This window comes from Macaca mulatta, chromosome 14, assembly GCF_049350105.2.
Source record: "Macaca mulatta isolate MMU2019108-1 chromosome 14, T2T-MMU8v2.0, whole genome shotgun sequence".
NCBI lineage: Eukaryota > Metazoa > Chordata > Mammalia > Primates > Cercopithecidae > Macaca > Macaca mulatta.
Window position 1 is genome coordinate 125,183,572 of NC_133419.1, and position 23,650 is coordinate 125,207,221.

At 40.2% G+C, this 23,650-nt stretch overlaps 1 protein-coding gene across 10 annotated transcripts in view; it reads right to left on the reverse strand.

The window, feature by feature from the left end:
* Window positions 1–23,243, reverse strand: part of MSANTD2 (Myb/SANT DNA binding domain containing 2) — a 33,229-nt gene extending 9,986 nt beyond the window's left edge. For 2 of the 10 annotated variants that reach the window (XR_013404362.1, XR_013404361.1), the window contains exons 1-2: window positions 22,710–23,243; window positions 2,296–2,385 (exon numbers count right to left, since the gene is read on the reverse strand). Coding sequence is in view for 5 of the 10 variants with exons in the window: in XM_077964579.1 (XP_077820705.1) it covers window positions 2,329–2,385; window positions 22,710–23,219 (567 nt within the window). In the remaining 5 variants the exon portion in view is untranslated. Of the gene's footprint in view, window positions 1–1,671; window positions 2,386–22,709 lie in introns of those variants that run through there. The other 8 variants (XM_001110466.5, XM_001110423.5, XM_077964579.1 and 5 more) reach the window with 7 other exon arrangements.
* Window positions 23,244–23,650: the final 407 nt, after the last annotated feature.

Genomic DNA, 23,650 nt, shown 5'->3' on the forward strand with positions numbered 1-23,650 from the left:
TGTGATGATCTTCGTCACACAAAAACAGAGCAACAATTGAGAGTCTCCCACCCTAAAGCCAGCCGGCCTACCCTCTGCACAAGCACCTGCCTCATTCTCCCTTTCTTGAGATCTCTTCCAGAGCCTCAAATGATGCCTTAGAGAACTGAGGTTTCCAACAATACACTCTTTATTAAAGTGTTTCTTCTTCCTCTTTGTAAAAGACAGTCACAATCACATAAGACAAAACTTTCTAGAACAATATAGGCAAATACGTGTCATGGGCAAACCTTCCAATGGAAGGAGACAAATGCCTGCAGCAGAGCTCATTTGACTTTCTACACACTCCCCCTTTCCCAGCGCCCTCTGCCCTCCTTGCAGGGATTGGAATTTGAATTCCAAACATCCCTTGCCAATTTATTTTTATCTCACAATGTCTAGTTTCTGCCTCCAAGAACACCCCAACCACTCTTTTCAACTCCTCCAAGGACCGTAAATGGAGAGTCCCAACCATGTCCCTTTCACCCTTCCAAGGCCATAAATGGAGAAGGAAACCATGCCACTGCTCACTACTTACTGACTGCCTGGAGAAAAGCATTCAGCACACACAACAGCCCAGTTGGCTCTGTTGCTGAGGGTTATTTCAGAAGTCAGGGAATAAAACTAACATTCCTTTGAAGAAAGGTGCCACACTTATCAGGAAGTGACACGAGCATAAGCAAAGCCACCAATCTCTGGCAACAGACATGGGAGGAAACCACAGAAAAGACTTACTCTCTTTGGAACCACCAAATTGAGCTTGGCTTATGTAATTGTGAATAAGGAAACTAGCAGTATCTAATGGTTACAGATATGGAAGAAAAGTCAGGTGATACATTTTACAATTTATCAAAAGACACTAACAGACCTTGCTACCTCTTACTTTGTAGTGTACTTTTATAATACACTTAAATAGTGCAATATGCTGGTATGTAAAATATCTATCAGGGGCCTGAAGGAAAGATGTTTGGTAACTTTTAAAACCATGATAGGAATTTGATGTATTGAAATCATGTTAAAAAAGATTTCCCAGCTGATTTTAACACTCTCAAGATATAAATGCACTTAGGAGGTAACTTCTGGGTTCAGTAAAGACCACAGATCCAAGGAGAGGCTATTTAAATCAACTAAGAAAAAAAAGAGTAAGAACTTAAACTTCGGCTTGACTGGTACTATAAGAAGCACCAGGATTTAGTTAAACTTAAGGGAGTTTAGAGATGGATAAAAAGGAACTGTGGAGACCTTCCAATTATCACCCTAATAAAGCAAAAAAGGTTACACTTTCCATACTCTAAATTAGCTAAAGCATGTAATTAAGACTGTGTGTGTCAACAGTCCTACATAAGCCAACTTAAAAACCTATTCTAGAGCTGAGATTACAATAATGCTCAGAAAAACGAAGCCTCAATTCCCATTTCAGACAGCTCTCAAATCCAACAAGAACCTCAGTTTGTCTTTCTTGGGAGAACCATGTCCTATTCAACACAAAAACCTTGCTTCCCTTCCTTCTTCCTTTATTTTACTCATCCTAGAAATTTGTAGTAACTTAAGCTTAATCGTTTCTAAAAATTAAGGTCTGGGGTGGGGGCAGAAATGTGCTTAAAATTATTAAAAACGATTCTATTCACAATTAGAGATTGTAATTTTCCTTACTGTCGGAAATCTCCCCGGTAAACTGACATGATGCTGTTGTCTCCCCCTGGAGGAAGAGTTGTGAGAGAATACTGTATCCTGAATGAAGCTGTAGGGATAGAGGTCAGGAGGAGTCAGGAAAACCTGGACTGAAGAACCAAAGCATAGGTAACAACTTGATAGGTGGTCAACCCAGGAGTTCATGGTATTTGATTTGGGAGCAATGGCAAGAGAATGCTTACTGAATTCACCGTGCCAAGTGCTTCATGACTACAAAGCGAAAAGAACCAGAGAAAAGACTTGAAAGATGTCCCATTACCAAAGCAGGGAGAAAAATAAGATGGCTGACAACTGACAATTTATAGGACAGAGTGAAAGTTTTGCCAAAGTTTAAGATTAGAGTAAAAGGAAATGAGAGAGTAAAAAGATGACATTCATTGTGGATGAATGTATGGGGAGTCTATGGGGGAGGGGGAAGGTAAACAAAGGCAGGAGTTTTAGATTGGCAGGATTGGGGGTTTAACGGCAGCAATGCAGAGAAAGACCCAGGGTTACAGTACACGTAACATTAAATACAGTGCACAATGCAGCTATCTTGCCAAAGTAAGTAAATCCAGTATTGGGTTGGATAAGCAGAGGAATCACATGTAAGCTATGAAGGTGGCTCTTCCTCTCTATTCAGCACCGGTGAGGCCACAGCTGGAGCACAGCGTTCAGTTCTGGGCATCGAACCAGCTACAAGAGAGGGAAATTGTAGAGTTCAGAAAAGGGCAAATAAAATATTGAAAGGCTTGGAAAATAAGATCTATAAGCAGGGACAGTGGTTTCATCAAAGCCCTTCCTGACATTATCTAAGCTCCTTTTGAGGTGAGATTAAGGTTTATTTTGCTTCAGTGTCCTCCAATCCTTTGACTTTCAGGAAATGGGAAGAATTAAATTCTTCCCTGGTAGGGCAAAGTAGAAAACAAACTAAATAAATCATAAAGGCATATGCCAACCAATTCCAGTATTGGCTTAATAATTTTCTCAAAGTTTGCCCCATTTCATACAATCATAAAATATTCACCAGGACAAAACCACTGTTCTAGCTAACTGACCATACATGGAATGGAGCAATATAATGTGGAGGAACAGAAATAAGGCATAACAGCTATATAAATGTATTGTTTAGAAAACATTGGCTTGATCAGTCTAAGATGTCAGATGAAAAATAAAGTCAATCTGCAGGGAGGACAGCTTAGTTATAATAGCAGGAAACAATGTTACAAGAAAAAACAAGCAGTGAAACAGATTTTCAAATGTAGTTGTCAAGCTGGCCACACTAGAAATGGATTACATAGTTATCTTAATCCACTGCCAAGTACACATGATAAATTTCAGATTCCTTTTACCCAAATGATTAAAGAGCACGCTTATTCACAAACAAGGCCTTAAAAATCACATATCATGCTCCACAAGAGATGAGGACATTTACGCTGGGAGTGAATTTCCAGTGACTGATATTCTTATAAAATTGTTAAAAATGATACCTCAGACTAAAGCAGATTTGTATTTTGAAGCAACAAAGGTCTTTGAGAAAAAGATCTTATTCCTTTAACATTACTGCTATTGTAACTGTTAAAACTAGTTGCTCTTAGTTAATTGAGGCAACAAAACAAAACAACACCATTTAATATCTTTAAGAAAAACATTAATTTCTTCAGCTATATTTTGTTACTGTGAGCATAAAAGTAGGAAAGAAAATTTCTTACGTAGCATACATAAATAAAAAAACATTTCTGCACACAGTAAGAAAGATGTTAAGAATCTAGCATAAATTTCTATATACATCTTTTAACACAGAGCTGTAACTAATGATTAGGAAATTACCTAAGGCAAAATCCATCTGGGGCCAGCAGAACTTTTGCTACCTTTTTTCTTAGGTTTTCTGTTCATTGATATCTGACAAACTGACTTGCCAATCCCCTAAATCCTTTAAAACCAACCAAACAAAAAAGCCTAAACAAAGTAAAACCAAAAAGAAAAACGTAGCAAACTTGTTTCAGACTTACTGCTGCAGAGCAAGTTTTGGCAAATACAAAATGTTTTTATTTTTCAAAATGTCTTTATTCTATCTTTTGCTTTTCCTTTCCAGGGCAGAAGTTCTTAACCTTTTTGAGTCATGGATCCGCTCCTCAGAAACATGCACACATACACAACCTGCCACATACAATTTCAAGGGGGTACGTGGACTCACTAAAGAGCCATACAAGAACCTCTTGTTAAAAAACTCTGCTCCACATTACGTAGTTCTTTCCTCCATAAAATAGAACACATATTAGTTTGAAACCCTAAAATAAGGTAAACTTGTATCTTAAGGTTTTATAGGAGATTCTAAAGATTGGAACAACTATTTTAAGTACAATTGTCAGTTCACTCACTCTCCTGTTCATTTAGATGAAGCAGCACTAATATTTCCTTTAAGAGGTAAATTAGCCAAATTCCCATTTCTTGAAAGAAATAATTTCTATCAGTAAAAGCATACAAAGGCTGGGTACGGTGGCTCATGCCTGTAATCCCAGCACTTTGGGAGGCCAAGGCGGGCGGATCGCCTGAGGTCAGGAGTTTGAGACCAGCCTGGCCAATATGGTATAACCCCCGTCTCTACTAAAAAGACAAAAATCAGCCGGGCTTGGTGTTGGGCACCTGTAGTCCCAGCTACTTGGGAAGCTGAGGCAGGAGAATCACTTGAACCTGGGAGGTGGAGGTTGCAGTGAGCCAAGGTCGCACCACCGCACTCCAGCCTGGGTGCCAAGAGAGAGACTCTGTCTCAAAAAAAAAAAAAAAAAAGAAAAAAGAAAAAAAAAAGTAAAAGCATACAAGGATATTACTTTACTCTTCTAAAAAAAAATACAGCACTTCTTTCTACCTGCTGGGCAAGAAATCTTTTTTTCTGAAGTGATAATTAAGCAATATTAAATGATTCATTAGTTATGCTGATTATCTGTTCCAACTGCATCACACAGTACTTGATCATTCATTATCTGATTATCAATATAGATGCCAGATAAACTACCTCAAGTAACAACTTAAAACAGAAAAACACACATCCAGAAACAAGTACAGTAAAGTAAGTCTTGACTATGTTCCTCAGTAGTCTCTACGGTGAAGCTCTCACGTTTTCCTGCTTTAACACGCCTAATGTCTAAAGGGTCTCACAGGAATAGGCAATGTCTACAATAATTCAGTCGTCAACCAAGGGGATCACAGTCTAATGTATGACTATTAAAACTGTTCCTATTGTGATCATCAATGTCTATTTTTTTTTTTTTTTTTGAGACAGAGTCTCGCTCTGTCACCTAGGCTGGAGTGCAGTGGTACAATCTGGGCTCACAGCAACCTCTGTCTCCTGGGTTCAAATGATTCTCCTGCCTCAGCCTCCCGAGTAGCTGGGATTACAGGCACCCACCACCACGCTTGGCTAATTTTTATATTTTTAGTAGAGATGAGGTTTCACTATATTGGCCAGGTTGGTCTCAAACTCCTGACCTCAAGTGATCCACCTGTCTTGGCCTCCCAAAGTGCTGGGATTACAGGCGTGAGCCATTGCACCCGACCAATGTATTCTTAATAACTGAATGGTCCTCAAACTTTGTCCTTAACTCATTTGACTTCCCTGCAGCATTTGATACTCTCCATCACCTATTGATATCACTGTCTTTGGCAAATGTCTCTTTATAACACTTCTTTTAATACACTGATCCACTGAAGGTGGGTGGAATTGCCTAAGGTTCTAATTACAAACCACGCTCCATCTTCTAAACATTACAGAGCCGGACTCAGTGGCTCATGCCTATAATTCCAGCACTCTGGGAGGCCAAGGCTGGAGGATGCTTCAAGGCCAGGAGTCAAGACCAGCCTGGTCAATATAGCAAGACTTTGTCTCTACTTAAAAAAAAAAAATTAGTCTGGGTGTGGTGGTGTGCACCTGCAGTCTCAGCTACTGAGGAGGCTGAGGCAGGAAGATCCCTTGGGCTTAGCATGTAGAGACTGCACTGAGCCATGATCACGCCATTGCACTCCAGCTTGGGCAACAGAGTGAGACCCCTCTCTCTAAAAAAAATAAAAAATAAAAAAAAATACAAGTTCTGAATGGAAAAGAACCTTAGAGATCTTCTAGTTTATCTTCCTCACTTAACAAATGAGGAGCCAAGGCCCAAAGATAAATAAGTATTCCTTTAAGAGGAGTTTGGCATATGAAAATTATCAAACGCCACTTAAGAAACTTTAATGTTTCCTAAGAAGTTATTTCACTAGATTGTAAGCTCCATGAGGTAAGGATGTTGTCCACCTTGGTTGTCTCTATTCCCCAAGCCTGGAAGAGTGCCTATTACATGAGGCTTATTCAAAGTATGTATTTATTCAATACATAAATTAACCTAATTTTAAAGTAGTAAATCACTAGCAAGAGGATAAACATTTTCTTAGCAAAGAACTTCAGAAAATTCATTGCTTAACTAAAACAAATTATAAAATCAATGAATCTTGATGCGCAGGGCTCCTGAAACCTTTTGAAAATAGCTGGGCAAGGTTTTTTAAAAAATATCTATCATTCTTGTTGTTACAGCTTTCTTTGGGCCGGCAGGCCACATGCCAAAGGGAGCTCTGCAGCCCTGTCTAAATTTTTTCTTATGCCTTACAAAGTAAACAAGCAAGTGAAATATTCAAGAATATAAGATAGTTCTGTCAAAGACAGGAAGGGGGAAAGACTCGATTGTTTCCTGATTTTAATAGGGTCAAACAGAATGACCGCCACAAACAGATCTTACCTCTCTGGAGCCTCAGTCTTTGTGGGGAACTGTCCAGGATTGAATCCTATCGGCTTGCACTTCATTCTGAATCTGGCTATCAACGACTCACTCACTTTGTGTTTATAACTGGTCAGTACTGCCTCCATGAGAAGAGATTCTTGCCTGGAATATATATTAATAACTCAGGGCCAGGTGCAGTGGCTCAAGCCTATAATCCCAGCACTTTGGGAGGTCAAGGCAGGCAGATCACTTGAGGCCAGGAGTTCCAGACCAGCCTGGTCAACAGGAGAAACCCTGTCTCTACTAAAAATACAAAAATTAGCTGAGTGTGGTGATGCAAACCTGTAGTCCCAGCTACTCGGGAGGCTGAGGCATGAGAATTGCTTGAACCCATGAGGGAGAGGTTGCAGTGAGCTAAGACTGTGCCACTGCACTCCAGCCTGAGTGACAGAGTGAGACTCTGTCTCAAAAAATAAAAATAAAAATAAAAAATAAAAGAAAGTAAAAACAACATTTTAAAAAAATATAAAATTCAGGAAATTTTGATTGTCAATGAATATCAAGTTCTAAGTTTTCTAGATTCCTTCATGCTAGCAGCTGAGGGTCATGCCCATTCAGATTACTAAGAAAAAAACCCTAAAGAAGGACAATACTAATTGTTAAAAACAAACATCTTCCATGACTCAAGGAACTCAATTCATGTAACCATAAAGCTTCTGACCCTGTGCTATGTGTGCTTCTCACGGACACTCATACAATGATCTCGATGAAAGTCACACCTAGCATGCATGTTCATGTATAAGGGCTTCTTTAGGGTACAAGAATCCTTCAAGACACGGAATTCTCAAGTGCTTTTCTATTTAGAACAATACAGGTCAAAAAAGTAGGGTATACTGAACTATTTCAGTATATAAGCAGCAACAGGTAGCTACAGTCACCAAAGATAGCAGATAACACTATTTGTCTAGAACTTCCTCCTCACCTGAAAGGGGGAAAAAAAAATCAATTGTTGGCAAAGAACTGACTGGGATTAGAGGTTATTTTCATTTGACCTCCTACATCACCTCTGAAGTTGCTATGTCAGTACCTCTTTGAATCTTTTTCTAAGTTCACACCTTGGGGGACTACATCAAAGAGGTATTCAGATACACTAAAAATGATACTTTTATTAGCATGTGATATCTAAAACACATTCAAGAAAATTATCTAAAATATTTCTGGCATAGCCGGGGAGAACCAGCCTTTGTTAAAGTACTCCCAAACAACCTCCACTACGAACTAATTATTCCATGGACAACCATGTCTAAAAATTAAACCCCCCCGCCACCTCAAAAATCCGCACACAGCTTTACCATTACAACATCGTATTGCTTCCCAAATACGAAGGTGTTTCCATTCATGAGACCAATGTTTAAAAGGGAGACTGTGCAGAGCAGGCTTCCCCTGAAGCATTGGCCACTTTATTCCTTTCATCTGTTGACCATGTGATTCTCTCAGTTCTGTTGTTATTTTCTTACTAAAAACTACCATCTATAGTGTAAAGATAACCTATAATAGAGATGTTTCCGTTAGTAAATTTTACACATTTGGTTATGAGAAAAAGAATCCTGACAGGCAGATAAAATTATACAAAAACTAAGGTTATCTGAAATCTTCCCTCAAGACCTCTGGGTACAAACATTAAATCCAGATTCATTTACTTGTGAAAATGTAAACATTCAAAAAATATATGTATTTTTGCATTTACACAGTGTAAACTACAGGTCATCAATGTACGAAAAGAACACATCTTCATATCCTGACACATATCCTTTCTAAGAAAAATCTGAAAATAAGCATGTTTTATTATAAGCAACTATCCTGGGTGACCTGAACTTATTTAGGAAGTTGTTAGAAATAAATTCAGGCAATCATAACTATTTTTATAGCTCATTTGGTAGAATTTTTATATTCTATTCTTAGCTTTATGAAGATTGCTAAGAGAAACAGCCACATGAAAAAATATCTCTGTACCTTCTACAAAAACCAAACATTTTCCTTACGTGGCTCAACGTGCCATGTAATGAAGGTAAATCATAGCTGCCATTTCCTGAGTGCCAACTGTGTGCTGAGATTTGGGCTAAGCAATTTACATCATCATTCCCACTTAACAATAATGTTAACAGAGAGTGTCCCAGGAAACAGAGTCTGAGGAGACTGTGCAGGTTTGCTGGGGAAGGCTCTTGGGAACCACGCATGTGAGAGACTGAGAAGCAGGGCTGGGCACAGAAAGAAGTTAAAGTAGACAGAGCTGCAACAGCAGCCTCTGCTAATCCTAAAATGAGGTATGGAACTCAGCTTATCCTTCAGAGTTATACCGAACTGAGGCAAGGAGGCTGGACCTTTGTATTTCAGCACTGACCAGTTATTGGATTCAGGCTGCCACCGGAGAGTGGGGGCCTCATTGTGTGAGACAGTTCCCTTGGGCAGAGTGAAATTCTGAAGAAATCAACCAGAAGCCACTAGCAACCAGCATTCCAGACAGCTAGGGGGCGACTAGCATCTCATTCCTGGAAGAGGGATCTGGGTATCACATTACATATATATTAAGAGATATATAGTGCACCCCTATTTTACAGACAAGAAAATAAGACAGAGAAAGGTTAAGAGCTTATCCGAAGTCACTTTCAGTGTCCTTAATGCAAGTTCATCTTTGGTTTCAAAACTAAGACCTGGTATACTTCTCTTCAGAAGACACTGAAAATTATGGCAAGGCACTGTATTTACTTTTTGCCACAGTTGCCAGGAAGCTCATAGATCATTTTAATATTTAGTTTAAGCAAACATATTTACCTAGGTTACTGCTATTTGCCCTGCATCCTGATTTCTTTTCTTCTTTTCTTTCTTCTTTTTTTTAATATGGGGTCTGTGTTGCCCAGGCTGGAGTGCAGTGACTATTTGCAGGGGCAATCATTATGCACAACAGCCTCAAGCTCCTGGGCTCAAGTGATCCTCCTGCCTCAGTCTCCTGAGTAGGTGGGACTATAGGCATGTACCACCACACCAAACTGGCATTCTCTGTTTTCTTATTTCTTCATTCTACTTTTAGCTTTCTCAATATGCTGATACGTTTTGTTTGGTATATCATATATGAAAAAGCAGTCCATCTCATCCCCATCATCTATCTCTAGGAAGTACACAAACCATTTACACATTAGGTAAACAATGGCAGGCATAAGGTAGTGGACATTCCATAGCCTCCTTTGATAAGCCACATCCTTACCTGCTTTTACTGTCAAAAAGTAATTCTACATTGTGTTTCTGCTCGTATAATTCAAACTTACTTCTTTTTGGAGGAGTTGGTCATCCAATAAATGCCATCATTTATCTGAGATCTTGAACGAATGACTGAATGAATCTTCTACAATTAAGTCTTACTTACTAGGTTTCAATACTTATTTTAAATTCTTCCTTAGGACTTCCAAATCTCATTGTGTTTCTGATCTTAGGAAACCATAAATTATCTCCAAGAATTTAAAAAATTCTTTTCATTTCAATGACAAGAAATATCAGCATAATGCTGTCCATCTAGGTGTTACTATATGATTTTGGTACTGTATTTATGACTGTTGATAATCACATTGTTGCCAAAAACATGACTTCAATTGTCAAAATTTAATAAACATGGGCTGATTCAGAAGGAGGTGATATAAGCAAGTGGTTAAGAAGAGCATGGGTTCCAGAGAAACACTGCTTAGTCTAGTGTCACTGCCTGCAAGCTTTGTGACAAATTAATCTCTCTGTGCCTTAATTTCTTCATCTATATGGTGGGGCTGGTAACACTACCTCCATCATAGATTTGCTGTATTAAATGAGAAAACACAGCATTTAAGAGTGTCTGCTTAATTGTTTGCACTCAGTAAATATTTGCATTATTATTATAATTATTACAAAAATGATACAGTCACACCATATGGAGACCAAGGGGCCTTATGAATTGAGGTTAGTTCAAGTAAAGTAGTGCAGCAAAGTGTGGTATCACGAGGCGCAACATGGGTAGGAGTAACACGTAGGAGTAACATACTCAAAAGAACCCTTACCCTAACAATCAGTGTCAGAGCCATGTCGAGAAAAGCAAGCTTCAGCTACACCACATCATCTAAAGCATCATTAAACGAATGCCAGCTTGAGGTTTTTTTTGTTTCGGAGACGGAGTCTTGCTGTCGCCCAGGCTGGATGGAGTGCAGTGGCGCAATCTCGGCTAACTGCAACCTCCCCTTCCTGGGTTCAAGCTATTGTTCTACCTCAGCCTCCCAAGTAGCTGGGACTATAGGCGTACACCACCAAGCCCTGCTAATTTTTGTATTTTTAGTAGATACGGGGTTTCACCATACTGACCAGGCTGGTCTCAAATACTTTTTTGATTTTTCATTTTATTCAAAGTATTTCACACAACTGTTTGTATTAACATGTGAACTCTATAGGTAAAAGCAGTTTATATCTAGGAGTACCTATGTAAATAAACATCTTTTTGCCCATACATTATTTGAGTTTCACAAACATCTGGCTATACTGCCATAGTTTCTTTGACTTTTTTCTCAGTTCTTCTTTTATAGATAAAAGCCAATTAGTGCTGGGGGCAGTGGCTCTCAGCACTTTCAGAGGCCAAGGTGGGCAGACTGCCTGAGCCCAGGAGTTAAGAGACTAGCCCGGGCAACAGGGTAAAAACCCATCTCTACAAAAAAATACAATTATCTGGGCTTGGTGCTGCATGCCTGTAGGCCCAGCTACCAGGAGGCTGAGGTGCAAGGATCACGTGAGCCTGGGGAGGTTGAGGCTGCAGTAAACCATGATGGTGCCGCTGCACTCTAGCCTGGGCAACAGAACAAGACCCTGTCTCAAAAAAAAAAAAAAAAAAAGAGAAAAAACAAAGCCAATTAATTAATCATTTTGAAAGATTTATAATCTTGGCAAGAATATGGTGACTAACACATTGACATATAAACCAATGGGGAAAAAGGAATCCTAATTACCCATACAGAGTGAGGATGAGGCCTCACTCACTGGGCAACCTGTTTACAAGAAGCAGAAGGCAGGCAAAATTCAGCATGAATAGAAATATGCATAACCCACAAATGCTCTTGGAGTTAAACAAAATAAAAAGCATGTAGATCTTTCATTCCTTTTTTGGTGCATAGAAATTTACTGGAATTAAAATCAGACTTACCACTACTGTTTCTTGGAAAATAACAAAAGGTTTCATGGATATATGGTTACACTGCAGTGAAGAAGTTAGCATTTTTTTCCTGATTTTTCCTTTTAATTTTATAGTGTGCTTATATTACTTATATACGGAAAAAAGTAATTATTTGTACTGTTCTAAAATTGGCACAACTCTGATTGCTCAAGGCCCAACTATTAGCCATGTTTTCTAAACTGTACAACAGAGAAGGGATCTCTCCTGGTTTTGCTTAAGACTGACTCTTTAGGGCTCCACATAATGCCTGGCACAATAGCAGATGCTCATGAACTGATGGTTGAATGAGTAACAATGTAGCACTTTGCTGCTTGGTGGTACAAACCTCAATGACAACTGGATATACACAAGACAAAGGAATGATATCAAATCATGTAAATCATTCTTAATAAAACAATAGCAAATGAACTTCTTTCATAAGCATGATGAGAGGTATAGAGCTCAACTTCAAGGATTTATCAAGGAATATCATATTTGAGGGTCTTTTTCCCTAACTGTGTTAATTGCTTAATTACATATTTTAAATATCACATTATTTTCTACCAAAATGTAAGCTCTTTGAAGGCAGGGTTTTTTGTGTCAGTTTTGTTCACCAAGGTATTCCCAGAGCCCAAATCAATGCCTAACATGTAAATGGGGTGCAATACATTTTTGTTGAATGAATGAATGGAAAATTCCTTAAGATGGTATACAGGTAGTGGAGATACCAAGTATTAGGTTGAAGTGCTTTTTGACCTATCCTATTCTCTCTAAATTATAAACCAGCTATTTCCCTTTAGAGAAAAATATTTGCAAATTAAAAAAATAATAAAAGCAGTTTTGGGTACATATGAACTTTTATTCTGGTTTTATTAATATCAATTACAAACATAATTGGTTTATTTGAATCAAGTAATCTGAAGATAGTAGAGAGACAGTAGTGTAAATTTCAAAAGCTATTACAACAAAGTAGTCTTACATAGGCTGAGAAAATGCAACTAGAAAGCATATCTAAGTAAACAACTTCTACTATTGTTATTTATATTGAATGAAGTAATATTTGATAGCCCAAAATATATAATTTATGAATACAGCCAAGAACACACACATAAAATAAAATGATGGCTGTTATTTCTAAAATACCTGAGAATAAACACAGGTTTGTATTTTACTAGAGTAACAACACATCCTACTAAGTGAAAAGGTAACACTCACTTGATTAGTGCCAAGAAAAAAAAAAAAAGAAGTATTTCCATTGGCTTTCAAGGACTTTCCCCAACTAAAAATAGTTGAGAATTATACAGATTTAAACACATGCCTTTTTCCACAGCAGACATCTTTCAATTATTTAGAACAATCGGAGGGGAGGGGAACTCTGCATTGATTATGAACTCCAGATAATTTGTAACATATGCATAGAAGGCACAGATCCACTAAGCATTCATTTTCAACACTGAATGAAGCTTCCGCAATGGTAAATATTAACAGCACACAGAACACAGTGGAGGAACCCCACATCAGAAACAGAATTAAATAATATCTGGTCATAACTGCAATCCTAACAGTTAATTGTTTTAAAAAGTTCTTTAGAGTACTGGTCTGTGGTTTTTGAAACTCAAAACTTTTTCTTCCTATTTTATTTCATTTGTTTTAACATTACACAGATACAATTTTCCACAGAAAAAAACTGCTGGTTCTATATTAACGTAACACTAGGAGCACAAATCCAGGTATCTATCTACATGACACTTAACATTTGAAATACTGGATCTGAATTTTACTTCTTACTCTCCGGTAATATTGTGAAAAAGTGGGGGGAAGCAGGATAATCACTTCTGAAGACTGGGAAGCAGAACTGAAGTCTGTAGAGACTACATGCTACAGGCCATACGGACAGGACTGTCTTCATTCGGTATTGTAGTTGGTTTTCCCTGGGTTCTTAGAAATCAAGCCTAAAAACCTCAGCTATGAAATACTGTTATGGTCTTTGATGACCGCAGCCAAGAATCCTCTGTGTAAGTTGGTGGAGTAGACACTGAGCTGTCTCACAGGTTAGGATCTAACAAATTCTGGAAATTAAAATTCCCAGATTCTTCGAACACGTCCTTGGTTTTGATGTATATGAAATTTATTCTTGTGTCTCCATCGTCATTACCACTGCTTTATTTCACTTTCCATCTAGCTTGCTGCAAGAAGCCTCTAAACGACCTTTGTGCTTCCAGTCTTACCCTTTTGATTCTCCACATTACAGTCAGTGACTGTTTTAAAATTTAAGACTAACCATGTCATTGCCTGGCTTAAAATCCTTTGATGATTACAATAAAGTCCAAGCACTTTAGCACATCACCTGACCTCTTATTTAAGTCTCCAGTCTCATTTCTTACTACTTCCCACTCCCCCGCTTCACCCTTTATCTCAAACCCTAGGCTCAAACTACATCTATCTAAAACTACATAATATAATTTCACCAGAATATCTAGGACAGGAGCCGTTGCAAATCAATGTTTCTGGAGTTTCAATATCTTAAGTCTAAAAGAACACAACGAATGAAAAAATAAATATTGATCTCACTGTATTATCTTCTAGTCCTCTTTTAACTGTAGCTTATGGCCCATTAGTGGGTTGCACAATTAATTTTAGCAAGTTGTGACCACCTTGGTCAAAAGGATGGCGGCTCCCATCCTTCCAGACTTTCTTTGCACCAGCATTTGGTGAGGGCGTTTTTGGAGACAGCCAAGGCTGTGGCTGGGGAAAGGGAAAGATGGGAGGTACCACAGGGACTGGGGTGAAAAGCGGAGCCAATGCTGACAAGCACTGGGGAGGAGGAGGAGGATGTGGGGAGGATGGGGGCAGAGAAAGATGCCCTGCCAGGGCAGGTATTGTGTTAGGTGCATTCACATGTGTATACTGTTATGAAACAGGCTCTACAGCTGGAGTGTCTGCCTTCAACTAGAACAGAACATATCAGAGTACATTACATGTAGTTAAGTATAGTGCCATTATGTGGATTAAGTTAACATTTACAAAGCACTTAGAATAGTGCATGGCACACAGAAAATACTATGTAAGTGTTGGTTATAATCACTGTTTTGTGAAATTTGTTTCAGTTATACATACATGTTATGCGACTACCAGGTCCCAGGATAAAATACATTTCTTCTTCCTGAGAATTGTGGTCAAAAAAAGATGCACTGCTTTGGGTTTACTTTCTAGCATACAAATTAAGAAATGAGATATATAATGGATATTTACTCAACTGCAATTCAACGCCATGAAAAAGTTGTTACTCATCACAACATATAAATGACCTGGAATTGGTATGTTCACTACAATGTCATCCCAAAACTACTGGCTCCACCATTCTACGTGGTTATGACACCATCAAGGCATCATTTATGACTCCTACATCACTCTTTCACCACGTGCCATGCAATACTGGTAAATTATTCTTCAATTGAAAAGCATGACTTTTTAAACAGCTGAACACTTAAAGATTTTTGAAAGTATATGACTGTTTGGAGACTTCCAGTTTTACATTCTTTGGTAAGTATATCTCACTATATTTGCAGTTTGCACTATTCTAGGTTATGCTGCCTCTGAGCTTTTACACCAACTATTCATCTACCTTTGAGTCCACCTTCATCTTCAGGATCCACCTTTTGAAAGCCTAGGATGTGTGTGCTCCTATAGCACCATGAGCATAACATTAACATGACACACAAGACCTTGCTCACAATATTGTAATTTATTCTTTAGTAATCTGACTCCTTTATTAGAAGACGGACATCTTGAAGGTGATGGTATACTACCGTAATTCTCGGACCTACTGCAGTAGGCACTCAAATATCTGTTGATGAATAATGAAAAAAATAAAGAACTTATTTCAGACCTTAGCATTTAAAGAAACCTTGTGATGAATCCGTCAGTTGAATCTGATGACAGGGAATGAGCAAAATATCTAAATCCCGCCCCCCCACCCCCTGCCAGATACCTGAACTTTAGCCAAGAGTTAAGCCCCACACTTTCCCCTGTAACCTTCTCCTGTTTTCCTCTGGCTTTCTAATGGCAAGGGAATTCAGGAGCCCAGCACCGCTGCATCAGCCAAGAAAGATATCAAAAAGATACTGAGTTCTAAAGCAGCTGTATTTAACTGGGGTAGCCTCCTTTAATAACTGATGGAGGCAATTTGAAACCTTAGGGATTCCTGTCATTCCCCCTCTTATTTATATTGTTTATCAATCCTGGCCCCTGAATTTAGAATAACCAAAACAATATAGGCTAGTGATATTGTTTCTTTTAAATGTAACTTGAGTATTTCCTTAACACCAAAATTTTCAAGAGACAGTTGATAAAACTCACAAATAATGATTTAATGTGTATTTTTCAGATTCAGTTTGCTATTCAGTACATTTTATCGCCAATTCTCATCATAGTCATCTCACACCAGACTTAACATTTTCTATGTCCTGCTAACTTCCTATAGATTTCCAAACACATGATGAAAAAATTTTAATGTCAGCTTAAAAATCTTCCAGAGGATACACGGATTTCAAAGTCTTTTGGGAGTACACAAGCAAAAAGTTTGAATACTCATTATTCAAAAGCTGTTCTGGCCAAAAAAACAGTCACTAGCCACAGGTGGCTATTTAAATGTAAATTAGATAAAATTAAAATTCAATTTTGCAGTCACACGCTAGCCACATTTCAAGTCCTCAGTAGCCACCTGTGGCTAGTAATGCCGTACTGGACAGTGCAAATTCAGAACACTTCCACCGTCACAGTCAATTCTACTGGACAGGGCTCACCTAGGGAACCTAAAATACGCACTGTTTGCCCCAGTGAGTTGAAGTTATAAGACTTTTACTGCTGGCACCTCCTGGAATGGCAGGCCATTTTTCTTGACTTTTATCAAGGTTCCTCCTACACAGGGGTAAAGTGACAGAAAGGTCAAGAAGGAACCTTGAGCTCCCCCTAGAGGTTTGAGTAGGTGGCCACAAGACTCCTTTTACAAAGATGAATTTAATACTGTGAATAACAACTTTTTACCTGACACTGTTCAATATGGTAGCCACTAGTCACATTATGCCTATTTATAATTTAAAATTGAATTAATTAAATATAATTTAAGATTATGTTTCTCAGGCACAATGCCTCACATTTTAAGGGCTGAACAGCCACCTGTGACCAGTGGCTATCATACTGAACTGAGGTAGACAGAGAATATTTCCATCACTACAAAATTTTATGGAACAGTACTGTTCGTACTACATGCTTTCTAAATTATTTTTTCCTTTAACATATCCTCTTAATGAAGTAACCAGAATATTTAACTCCACCCTTCACTGTATTTCCAAAAATGCCAGAAAATAAACCCAGAATCCTACTCATTCACAGTTTTAACATGTGCTTGTTAGCTCCTTTCCTTCTAAAACTGAAAGTTTAAGTATAAGCATATGACTGGTAGTCAAAGATGGTCTATTCTTTGAGGATACACATCAAGCCTCTGTCAAATTCATAAGCAGATAAGCAAACTGGAAGGCACGAGAGTTCAGATAACATTGGGAGGGTAACAACAGAGACTAAATATATCAAAAATAACAGAAAATAAATCTAAATCTTTCTTACGAACTATTTGAGTAGCTTATCATATTTCTTAGAAATCTTTCAATGAGAAGGTAGAAGAAATGTCTTGTCTGCAAACACCAAAAAGAAGTCCTCAGAGATGGGCAGAGTCATTAAAATGCTTATCAGGGACAATGGTAGCTTTTTGCTCCAAGTTAGTTATCTTTGCCCTGTTGGTTCTTACAAATAAATAATTGCAAGGCTTCAGAGCTAAAATGAAAGACCAAATACATTATATGGTGATTTTCCTGTTAAAGTACAAAATTTGCTCCAAAGATGATGACAATTACTGATGAATAAATCTAAGCAATGTCCCTAGAAAATTAATCATTTTGTTTTCTGAGCAGAAGGCTCTTTTATCTTTTATTTATTATTTATGTATTTTGAGACAGGGTCTCACTCTGTCACCCAGGCTGAAGTTCAGTGGCGCAATCTTGGCTCTGCAACCTCCACCTCCCAAGCTCAAGTGATCTTCCCACTTCAGCCTCCTCAGGAGTTATAACTACAAGTGTGTGCCACCACACCCGGCTAATTTTTTGTATTTTTGGTAGAGACAGGTTTCACCATGTTGTCCACGCTGGTCTCCAACTCCTGAGCTCACATGATCTGCCCACCTCAGCCTCCCAAAGTACTGGGATTACAGGCATGAACCACCATGCCCGACCTCTTTTACCATTTTAAAATTTGTCTGATGAGCGACCAGCACTGATTCAGAAAAGGCATATTTTTTAGGTCACATACAATCACCCTGCATTTCATCTTGAGGCACAGCTAGAAGTACACATCTGTTTCAAAGACATAAAGCCAACATTCAAGAGGCAAATTTTTGGAGAACACCCAAAAATATGGGACTTGAGAATGAGTTTTGCAGTGCATCAGATTAACCGACTGAAGTGTGAATGTAGCATCTGGCTCAGAGTGAATGCTTTCATGAATTCCAAGTCTAGAGAGGTCTTTCAACTACTACAGTATGGCCAGCGATGAGATTGCCCCCTCCTTTGAAGTCATTACGCTTATAGTCTGCTTTAGGCAAATAACACTAAATCAAGTACCGCCTTGCATTCCATCCCTTGCGTTGTCTTGTCCAGCGTTTTGACTCATTGATGTATGTATACAAGCTTCAACTGGATTTTATGCTCTTGGGCTACAGGAATTGTGTATTATACTTCTTTTCTTTATTTATTTTTATTTTTAAAGCTACAGTTCTTTTATTCATCCTAACACCTAGCAGACAGCCCTCCACATAGTAAGTACTTAAGTATTTGGTGACTGGAGATATGAAGAAAAGGCCTATAGTAAAAGAGAAAAATCATGCAATCACTAGACAAAAAACTACCTAGATTTGTGTATCTGACTTCAAAATTGGGCTGGAATTGTTAGCAGACAAATTTTCCGCTGCAAAGAAACAAAAATGCAATAAAACTTCAAGATAAACAATCTATGTAGTAAGGCAGTGTCAAATACATCCGTTTTACCCAAACGACAGAGCAAATACCAATAAGATGACAGACATCAAAATCAAACTTTGCAGCAATAAACAAATGTTTATATCTGACTGTAAATTAAAATCTTGTGTGCTTAGAAATATGTTCATTCAGACAGTATTAAAAAGTAGGATGTTAGTCTCAAAATCCAAGAGTTAAATTACTAATTCAATTTCACTATTTATAATTTTAGTACTTTTACTGTATAGATAAGAGGACCAGGGCACAGTTCAGAGAAGGTAAGTGACATGCTTTAAGGTGATTCAGGAAGGTGGTCAGAAAAGGGTGCAATAAGACTCAGCTTCCTGATCCTTTATATAGTGTGAGGAAGGCTGCTAATCAGAAATTATGACTAAAGGAAGGTTTGCATGGAAAAATTAAAGTTGCTATATATCTCTTCCTTTTAAAGTTAGAAGAAATTATTTACTGGGTTTCACAGTTGAATTCTTTTTTTTTAAGAGACCAGGTCTCACTATGTTGCCCAAGCTGGAGAACAGTGGTTATTTACAGGTACTACGATCTGGCACACTGCAGCCTCAAATTCATAAGCTCAAGCGATCCTCCCACCTCACCCTCTAAAGTAGCTGGGACAACAGGGAAGCGCTACTGTACCCAGCTCATAACTGAATTTTTGACAGGAATTTCAAATATATTAGACCACAAATGTAATTGATTCACACATATTCCTTCTCTGTGAGCCTCTGACATTGAGTTCACCTGTACTTCAGTCTGCATAAGAAGTTCCTCCTTTTCCTTTTCCTTATCTTACTACTTTGTTTCTATTTTGTAAAATCTAAAGCAAAAAGTATTACTAAGTTTCCTTTTGTAGTACTCATCAACACAACAAAGTGAAAGATTTTTGAACTACTTGTTTTAAATCTGCATTTCTGAAACTGGGATCTAATGACTTGTTTTCAGAGGTGTGAGATTCTCTGAGATTTTAAGGTAGTATTATTTTCACGAGCATAATCTTGAGTTACTTGAACATCCACTTCATAATTGTGTAGGAATATGATTTCAGTGACCACATTTGCTTCTGCGCTGAAAATTACATTCACACGAAATCTCCTCAAATGCAGTATTCTTCAGACTGGGTTCCAGAGTCTGTTTTTGCGTTAAACAGCAGTATTATTGAATAATACTGCTGCAGATTTTTATATTTTCCAAAATTCTCTTTCTAGACTTCATTTGGTGAATTAATTAAATAAGGCCGGGTGTGGTGGCTATCGCCTATAATCCCAGCACTTTGGGAGGCCAAGGCAGGAGGATCACTTGATCCTAGCAGTTTGAGACCAGTCTAGGCAACACAGTGAGATCCTGTTTCTAAAAAAATAAAAATACACAATTCAAAAATTAGCTGGGCGTGGTAGTAAACGCCTATAGTCCTAGCTACTCAGGAAGCTGAGGCGGGAAGATCACTTAGGTCCAGGAGTTCAAGGCTGCAGTGAGCTATGATCACACTACTGCACTCCAGCTTAGGCAACACAGCAAAGCCCTGTCTCCATTAAAAATAAACTTAAAACAAATTCAAAAAATGTAGTGTCTACTATATGCTAGTACAGCAGTGAATCAGAGAGACCAGAACCTGTCCTTAGCTTATCAATCTGGCAGGAAAACTCAACTAATGAAAACTTACTAATGAAAAAGTCTGGGTTGATTGAAATCACATAAAGAGTAGAGCACTTTAAAACACAAAACAGTTATCTGCCCTCCTTGTTAAGAGCTACAATGGATCAGAGAACCCATACTCATCAGCACATTCTCAAAATATCCTAAGAGCTTGAGGTCAACTTGGTTTTACCTGTCTGGACACAGGTAAGTCGATCCTCTTTTAAAAATTATTCAAAATTATTCAAGTAAGATAAATCTCTTTTTCTTGCTTTAAGTTATCCTTCTCATAACTGGACAATGAAACAACCCAATTAGATACTCCCTGGTTGAGAAACAATTTTATGGAGAGATTTATATTCAGTGACGTTTTCACAACACACTTTTTCTGTGTGATTGGGAAGTTTCTACAGACAGAAATTAATTGAGCTAAAACAGTTTAAAATGCCTAAAGTGCACTTCTAACTCAAGAAAAGGTCATGGATACACGCTAACCAAGACAGTACAAAAACTCTCCCCAAAATTAAACCTTGGCTGGGCACAGTGGCTCACGCCTGTAATCCTAGTGCTTTGGGAGACTGAGGCAGGACAGCTTGAGACCATGGAACTAAAACCAGCCTGAGCAACGTAGAAGACCCTGCCTCTAAAAAAAAAAAAAAAAAAAAAAAAAAAAAAAAAAAAATTTTAAGGAGCCAGGTGTGGTGGGGCATGCCTGTAGTCCTTGCTACTGGGGAGGATTGTTCGAGCCCAGGAGTTCTTCAGGTTAGGCAAGAAAGGGAGAGTCTGAGCCCAGGAGGACTTCAGCTTGGTCAAGAGAGGGAGATCCTGTCTCTAAATATACATAAATAAAAGTTAAGATTTAACCTTAATGACTTTGAATAGAACAAATGAGATTCAGAGAAGAGTAGCCTTGTCCTGTTAGCTACTACTTTAATGTCCTTGTCAAAAAAAAGAGAGAACTTAAGTCCCAAAGATACATGTTATCAAATACACTAATTTAAATTAGTAATGGAGTAATTAATGCGTGGCAAATTGCTTGAACAATAGAAGGTTTTAAATATCTTAGTTTCTGGACCAAGTTTTCTAAGCAACAACATCCCTAAAGGAATACTACTGGAGCCAAGACCTGGAGAACTTTGGTGCAATTTCCCTCCTTTAGCTTACTCTAACTCATAATTGCGCCTATTAGACTTTATTCTTGTTCTTTAGTGTGATCATTCTTATTTATGATTGTTCTTGGTGGCTTTTATCCCCCCTCAAGAAGTTCCCAGAAAAAGTGCCAGCTGTATCAGAAAAGAAGTGCACAGATAATAGGACTAAGTAGTATAAGCAGTTCAGTAAAACCTGGGAGAATCCTACCACAATCTTTTTAGCAGCCACTACAATGAGGAAATGAGCTTAACTAAAATACAACTCCTTATCTGCCAATAATACAAATATGAACGCCTAGTCAGTAGTAGTAGCAAAATCTTAACCTGGCTAAGATTTCTAGCCCAAATTAAGCCTCTGCATTTAAACATGCAGGTACACAAGGATGGCCAGATGCACACTGAGAGTTCTACTTGTCACCACATCCGGCACAGTAACTGAAGCAGGGAAAAACTGGCTTTCCTGAAGGAGCTTCCTAAGAAACCGCAGGGCCTCAAGCCAATCTTAACTCTGGAGGCATCGACAATCCAAATTCCAGACCAACTCTTGGCCAAGCTAACTTTGATGGTGTCTACTAACTCCACGGTAACAATACACAATCTGGCTACAATCAAGCCTTTCCAATTCTCCAAAGCATCTCTAGTCTTACTCGTCCTTCGTAGCTCAAGATAGAAGCAAAGCGACTGACACAAAGGCCAGTCGTCCCAAGGCGCTTTTTCTATGGCTCCGCTACGGCCACTTATTAAATATTCCTACACTGGGGGCTCAATGCCCCCACTTCTGCCCTTCCTCAATCCCGCCCCGGCCGGTAAGCCTCTGCCTGGGAGCCCCTCCGTCTGAAACAAAGCGAGGGGCCCCGGCGGTGGGGGCAAGAGGCGCCCGCGGCACGGGGACTGCCGCACGGCGCACAATGAGAAACTACCAACTTCAGAGCGCAGGAACATCCTCAATTGGCAAGAAAGAGGGGCGGCGGCAGGCACGCCCAACTTCAAACTCAGGAAACCTACGGGCTGGCGGCCATCTGGAAAAAGCCCCCTTCCCAGGGAGAGAAGAAAAAGGCGGAGGAGATGCGAATCGCCCACCGGGCCCCGGAGGGGAGCCCTGCCCTCAGACCGGCCCCTGCCCCCGAGGCCCGCTTCCCCGCCTTCTCTCTGCCTCTGGTTCGCTGCCCCAGGCCGGGCGGCCGGTTACCTTGATGCGCTCCCGGCACTGGGACGGGGTCCGCTCGTAGCCCAGCTCGGCCAGGGCCCGGGACACGCGCTCGTACATGGCTGGCCCGGGGGCCTTGCTGCCGAACACCGTGCCGGCTCCCTCCAGCTGCTGGTACCGCGCCTCCACCAGCCGCTCGTTGCCCCACACTGCGATGAGCGCGTTCGTCTCGGCCGGCGTCCACGACATGCCCCGGCAAGCGGCGGCGGCGGCTGCCGCAGCCCCGCCACCGCCGCCACCAGGGGAGAAGGAGACCGAGGACGAGGCGGCGCTGCGGCCCCCCAGCCCCAGCCCGAGACCCCCGGACGCCGCTGCCCCCGAGCCCGCCGCACTGCCCGGCCCGAGCGGGGAGGCACCCCGAGGCGTGGAAGGGTCGGACAGCGATGGATTTCCGTCGCTCAGGCCACCAGGAGAAGCCGGGGAGAGCACCTCCATCTTCGGGATTTTTAGCGGCGAGTTGGCGGGCAGCTCCGAGCCACAGGGCGCAGCCATCTTCCAAGCGGCCGCCGCTGCACCGCCCGGAAGTGACGCGCCCGCGCATCCGGCCACCGCGGTCTCCGGGGCTGCCCTCGGGCCTGGCTCGCCCGCGGGCGGATGGCTCCGGGTCCCTGCTGCTGAGGATGTGGCTGCCGGAGTGAGGTCGTCTACGCCCCTGGGCCTTTCTCCGCGAGCCCTCCCACGCCGCCCGCTCCTCTCCCGGGGCGAAAGGCGGGGACGAGGCGCGCCGAAGCCCCGAGCTGAAGAGAAGGGTGGGGGCATGAGGGCGCTGGAGTGAGGAACAGATTGGAGCCTTCCCACTTCCTCTCCAATCTCAGCCCCCGGGAGGAGGGGTGAGGCCCGCGAGGGGGCCCGGAGTTAAGGAGGAATTGACCGCTTCTCTCTTTCCTGTCTCCCCCGCCTCTGCCCGTCTTCCCTCTAAGCCG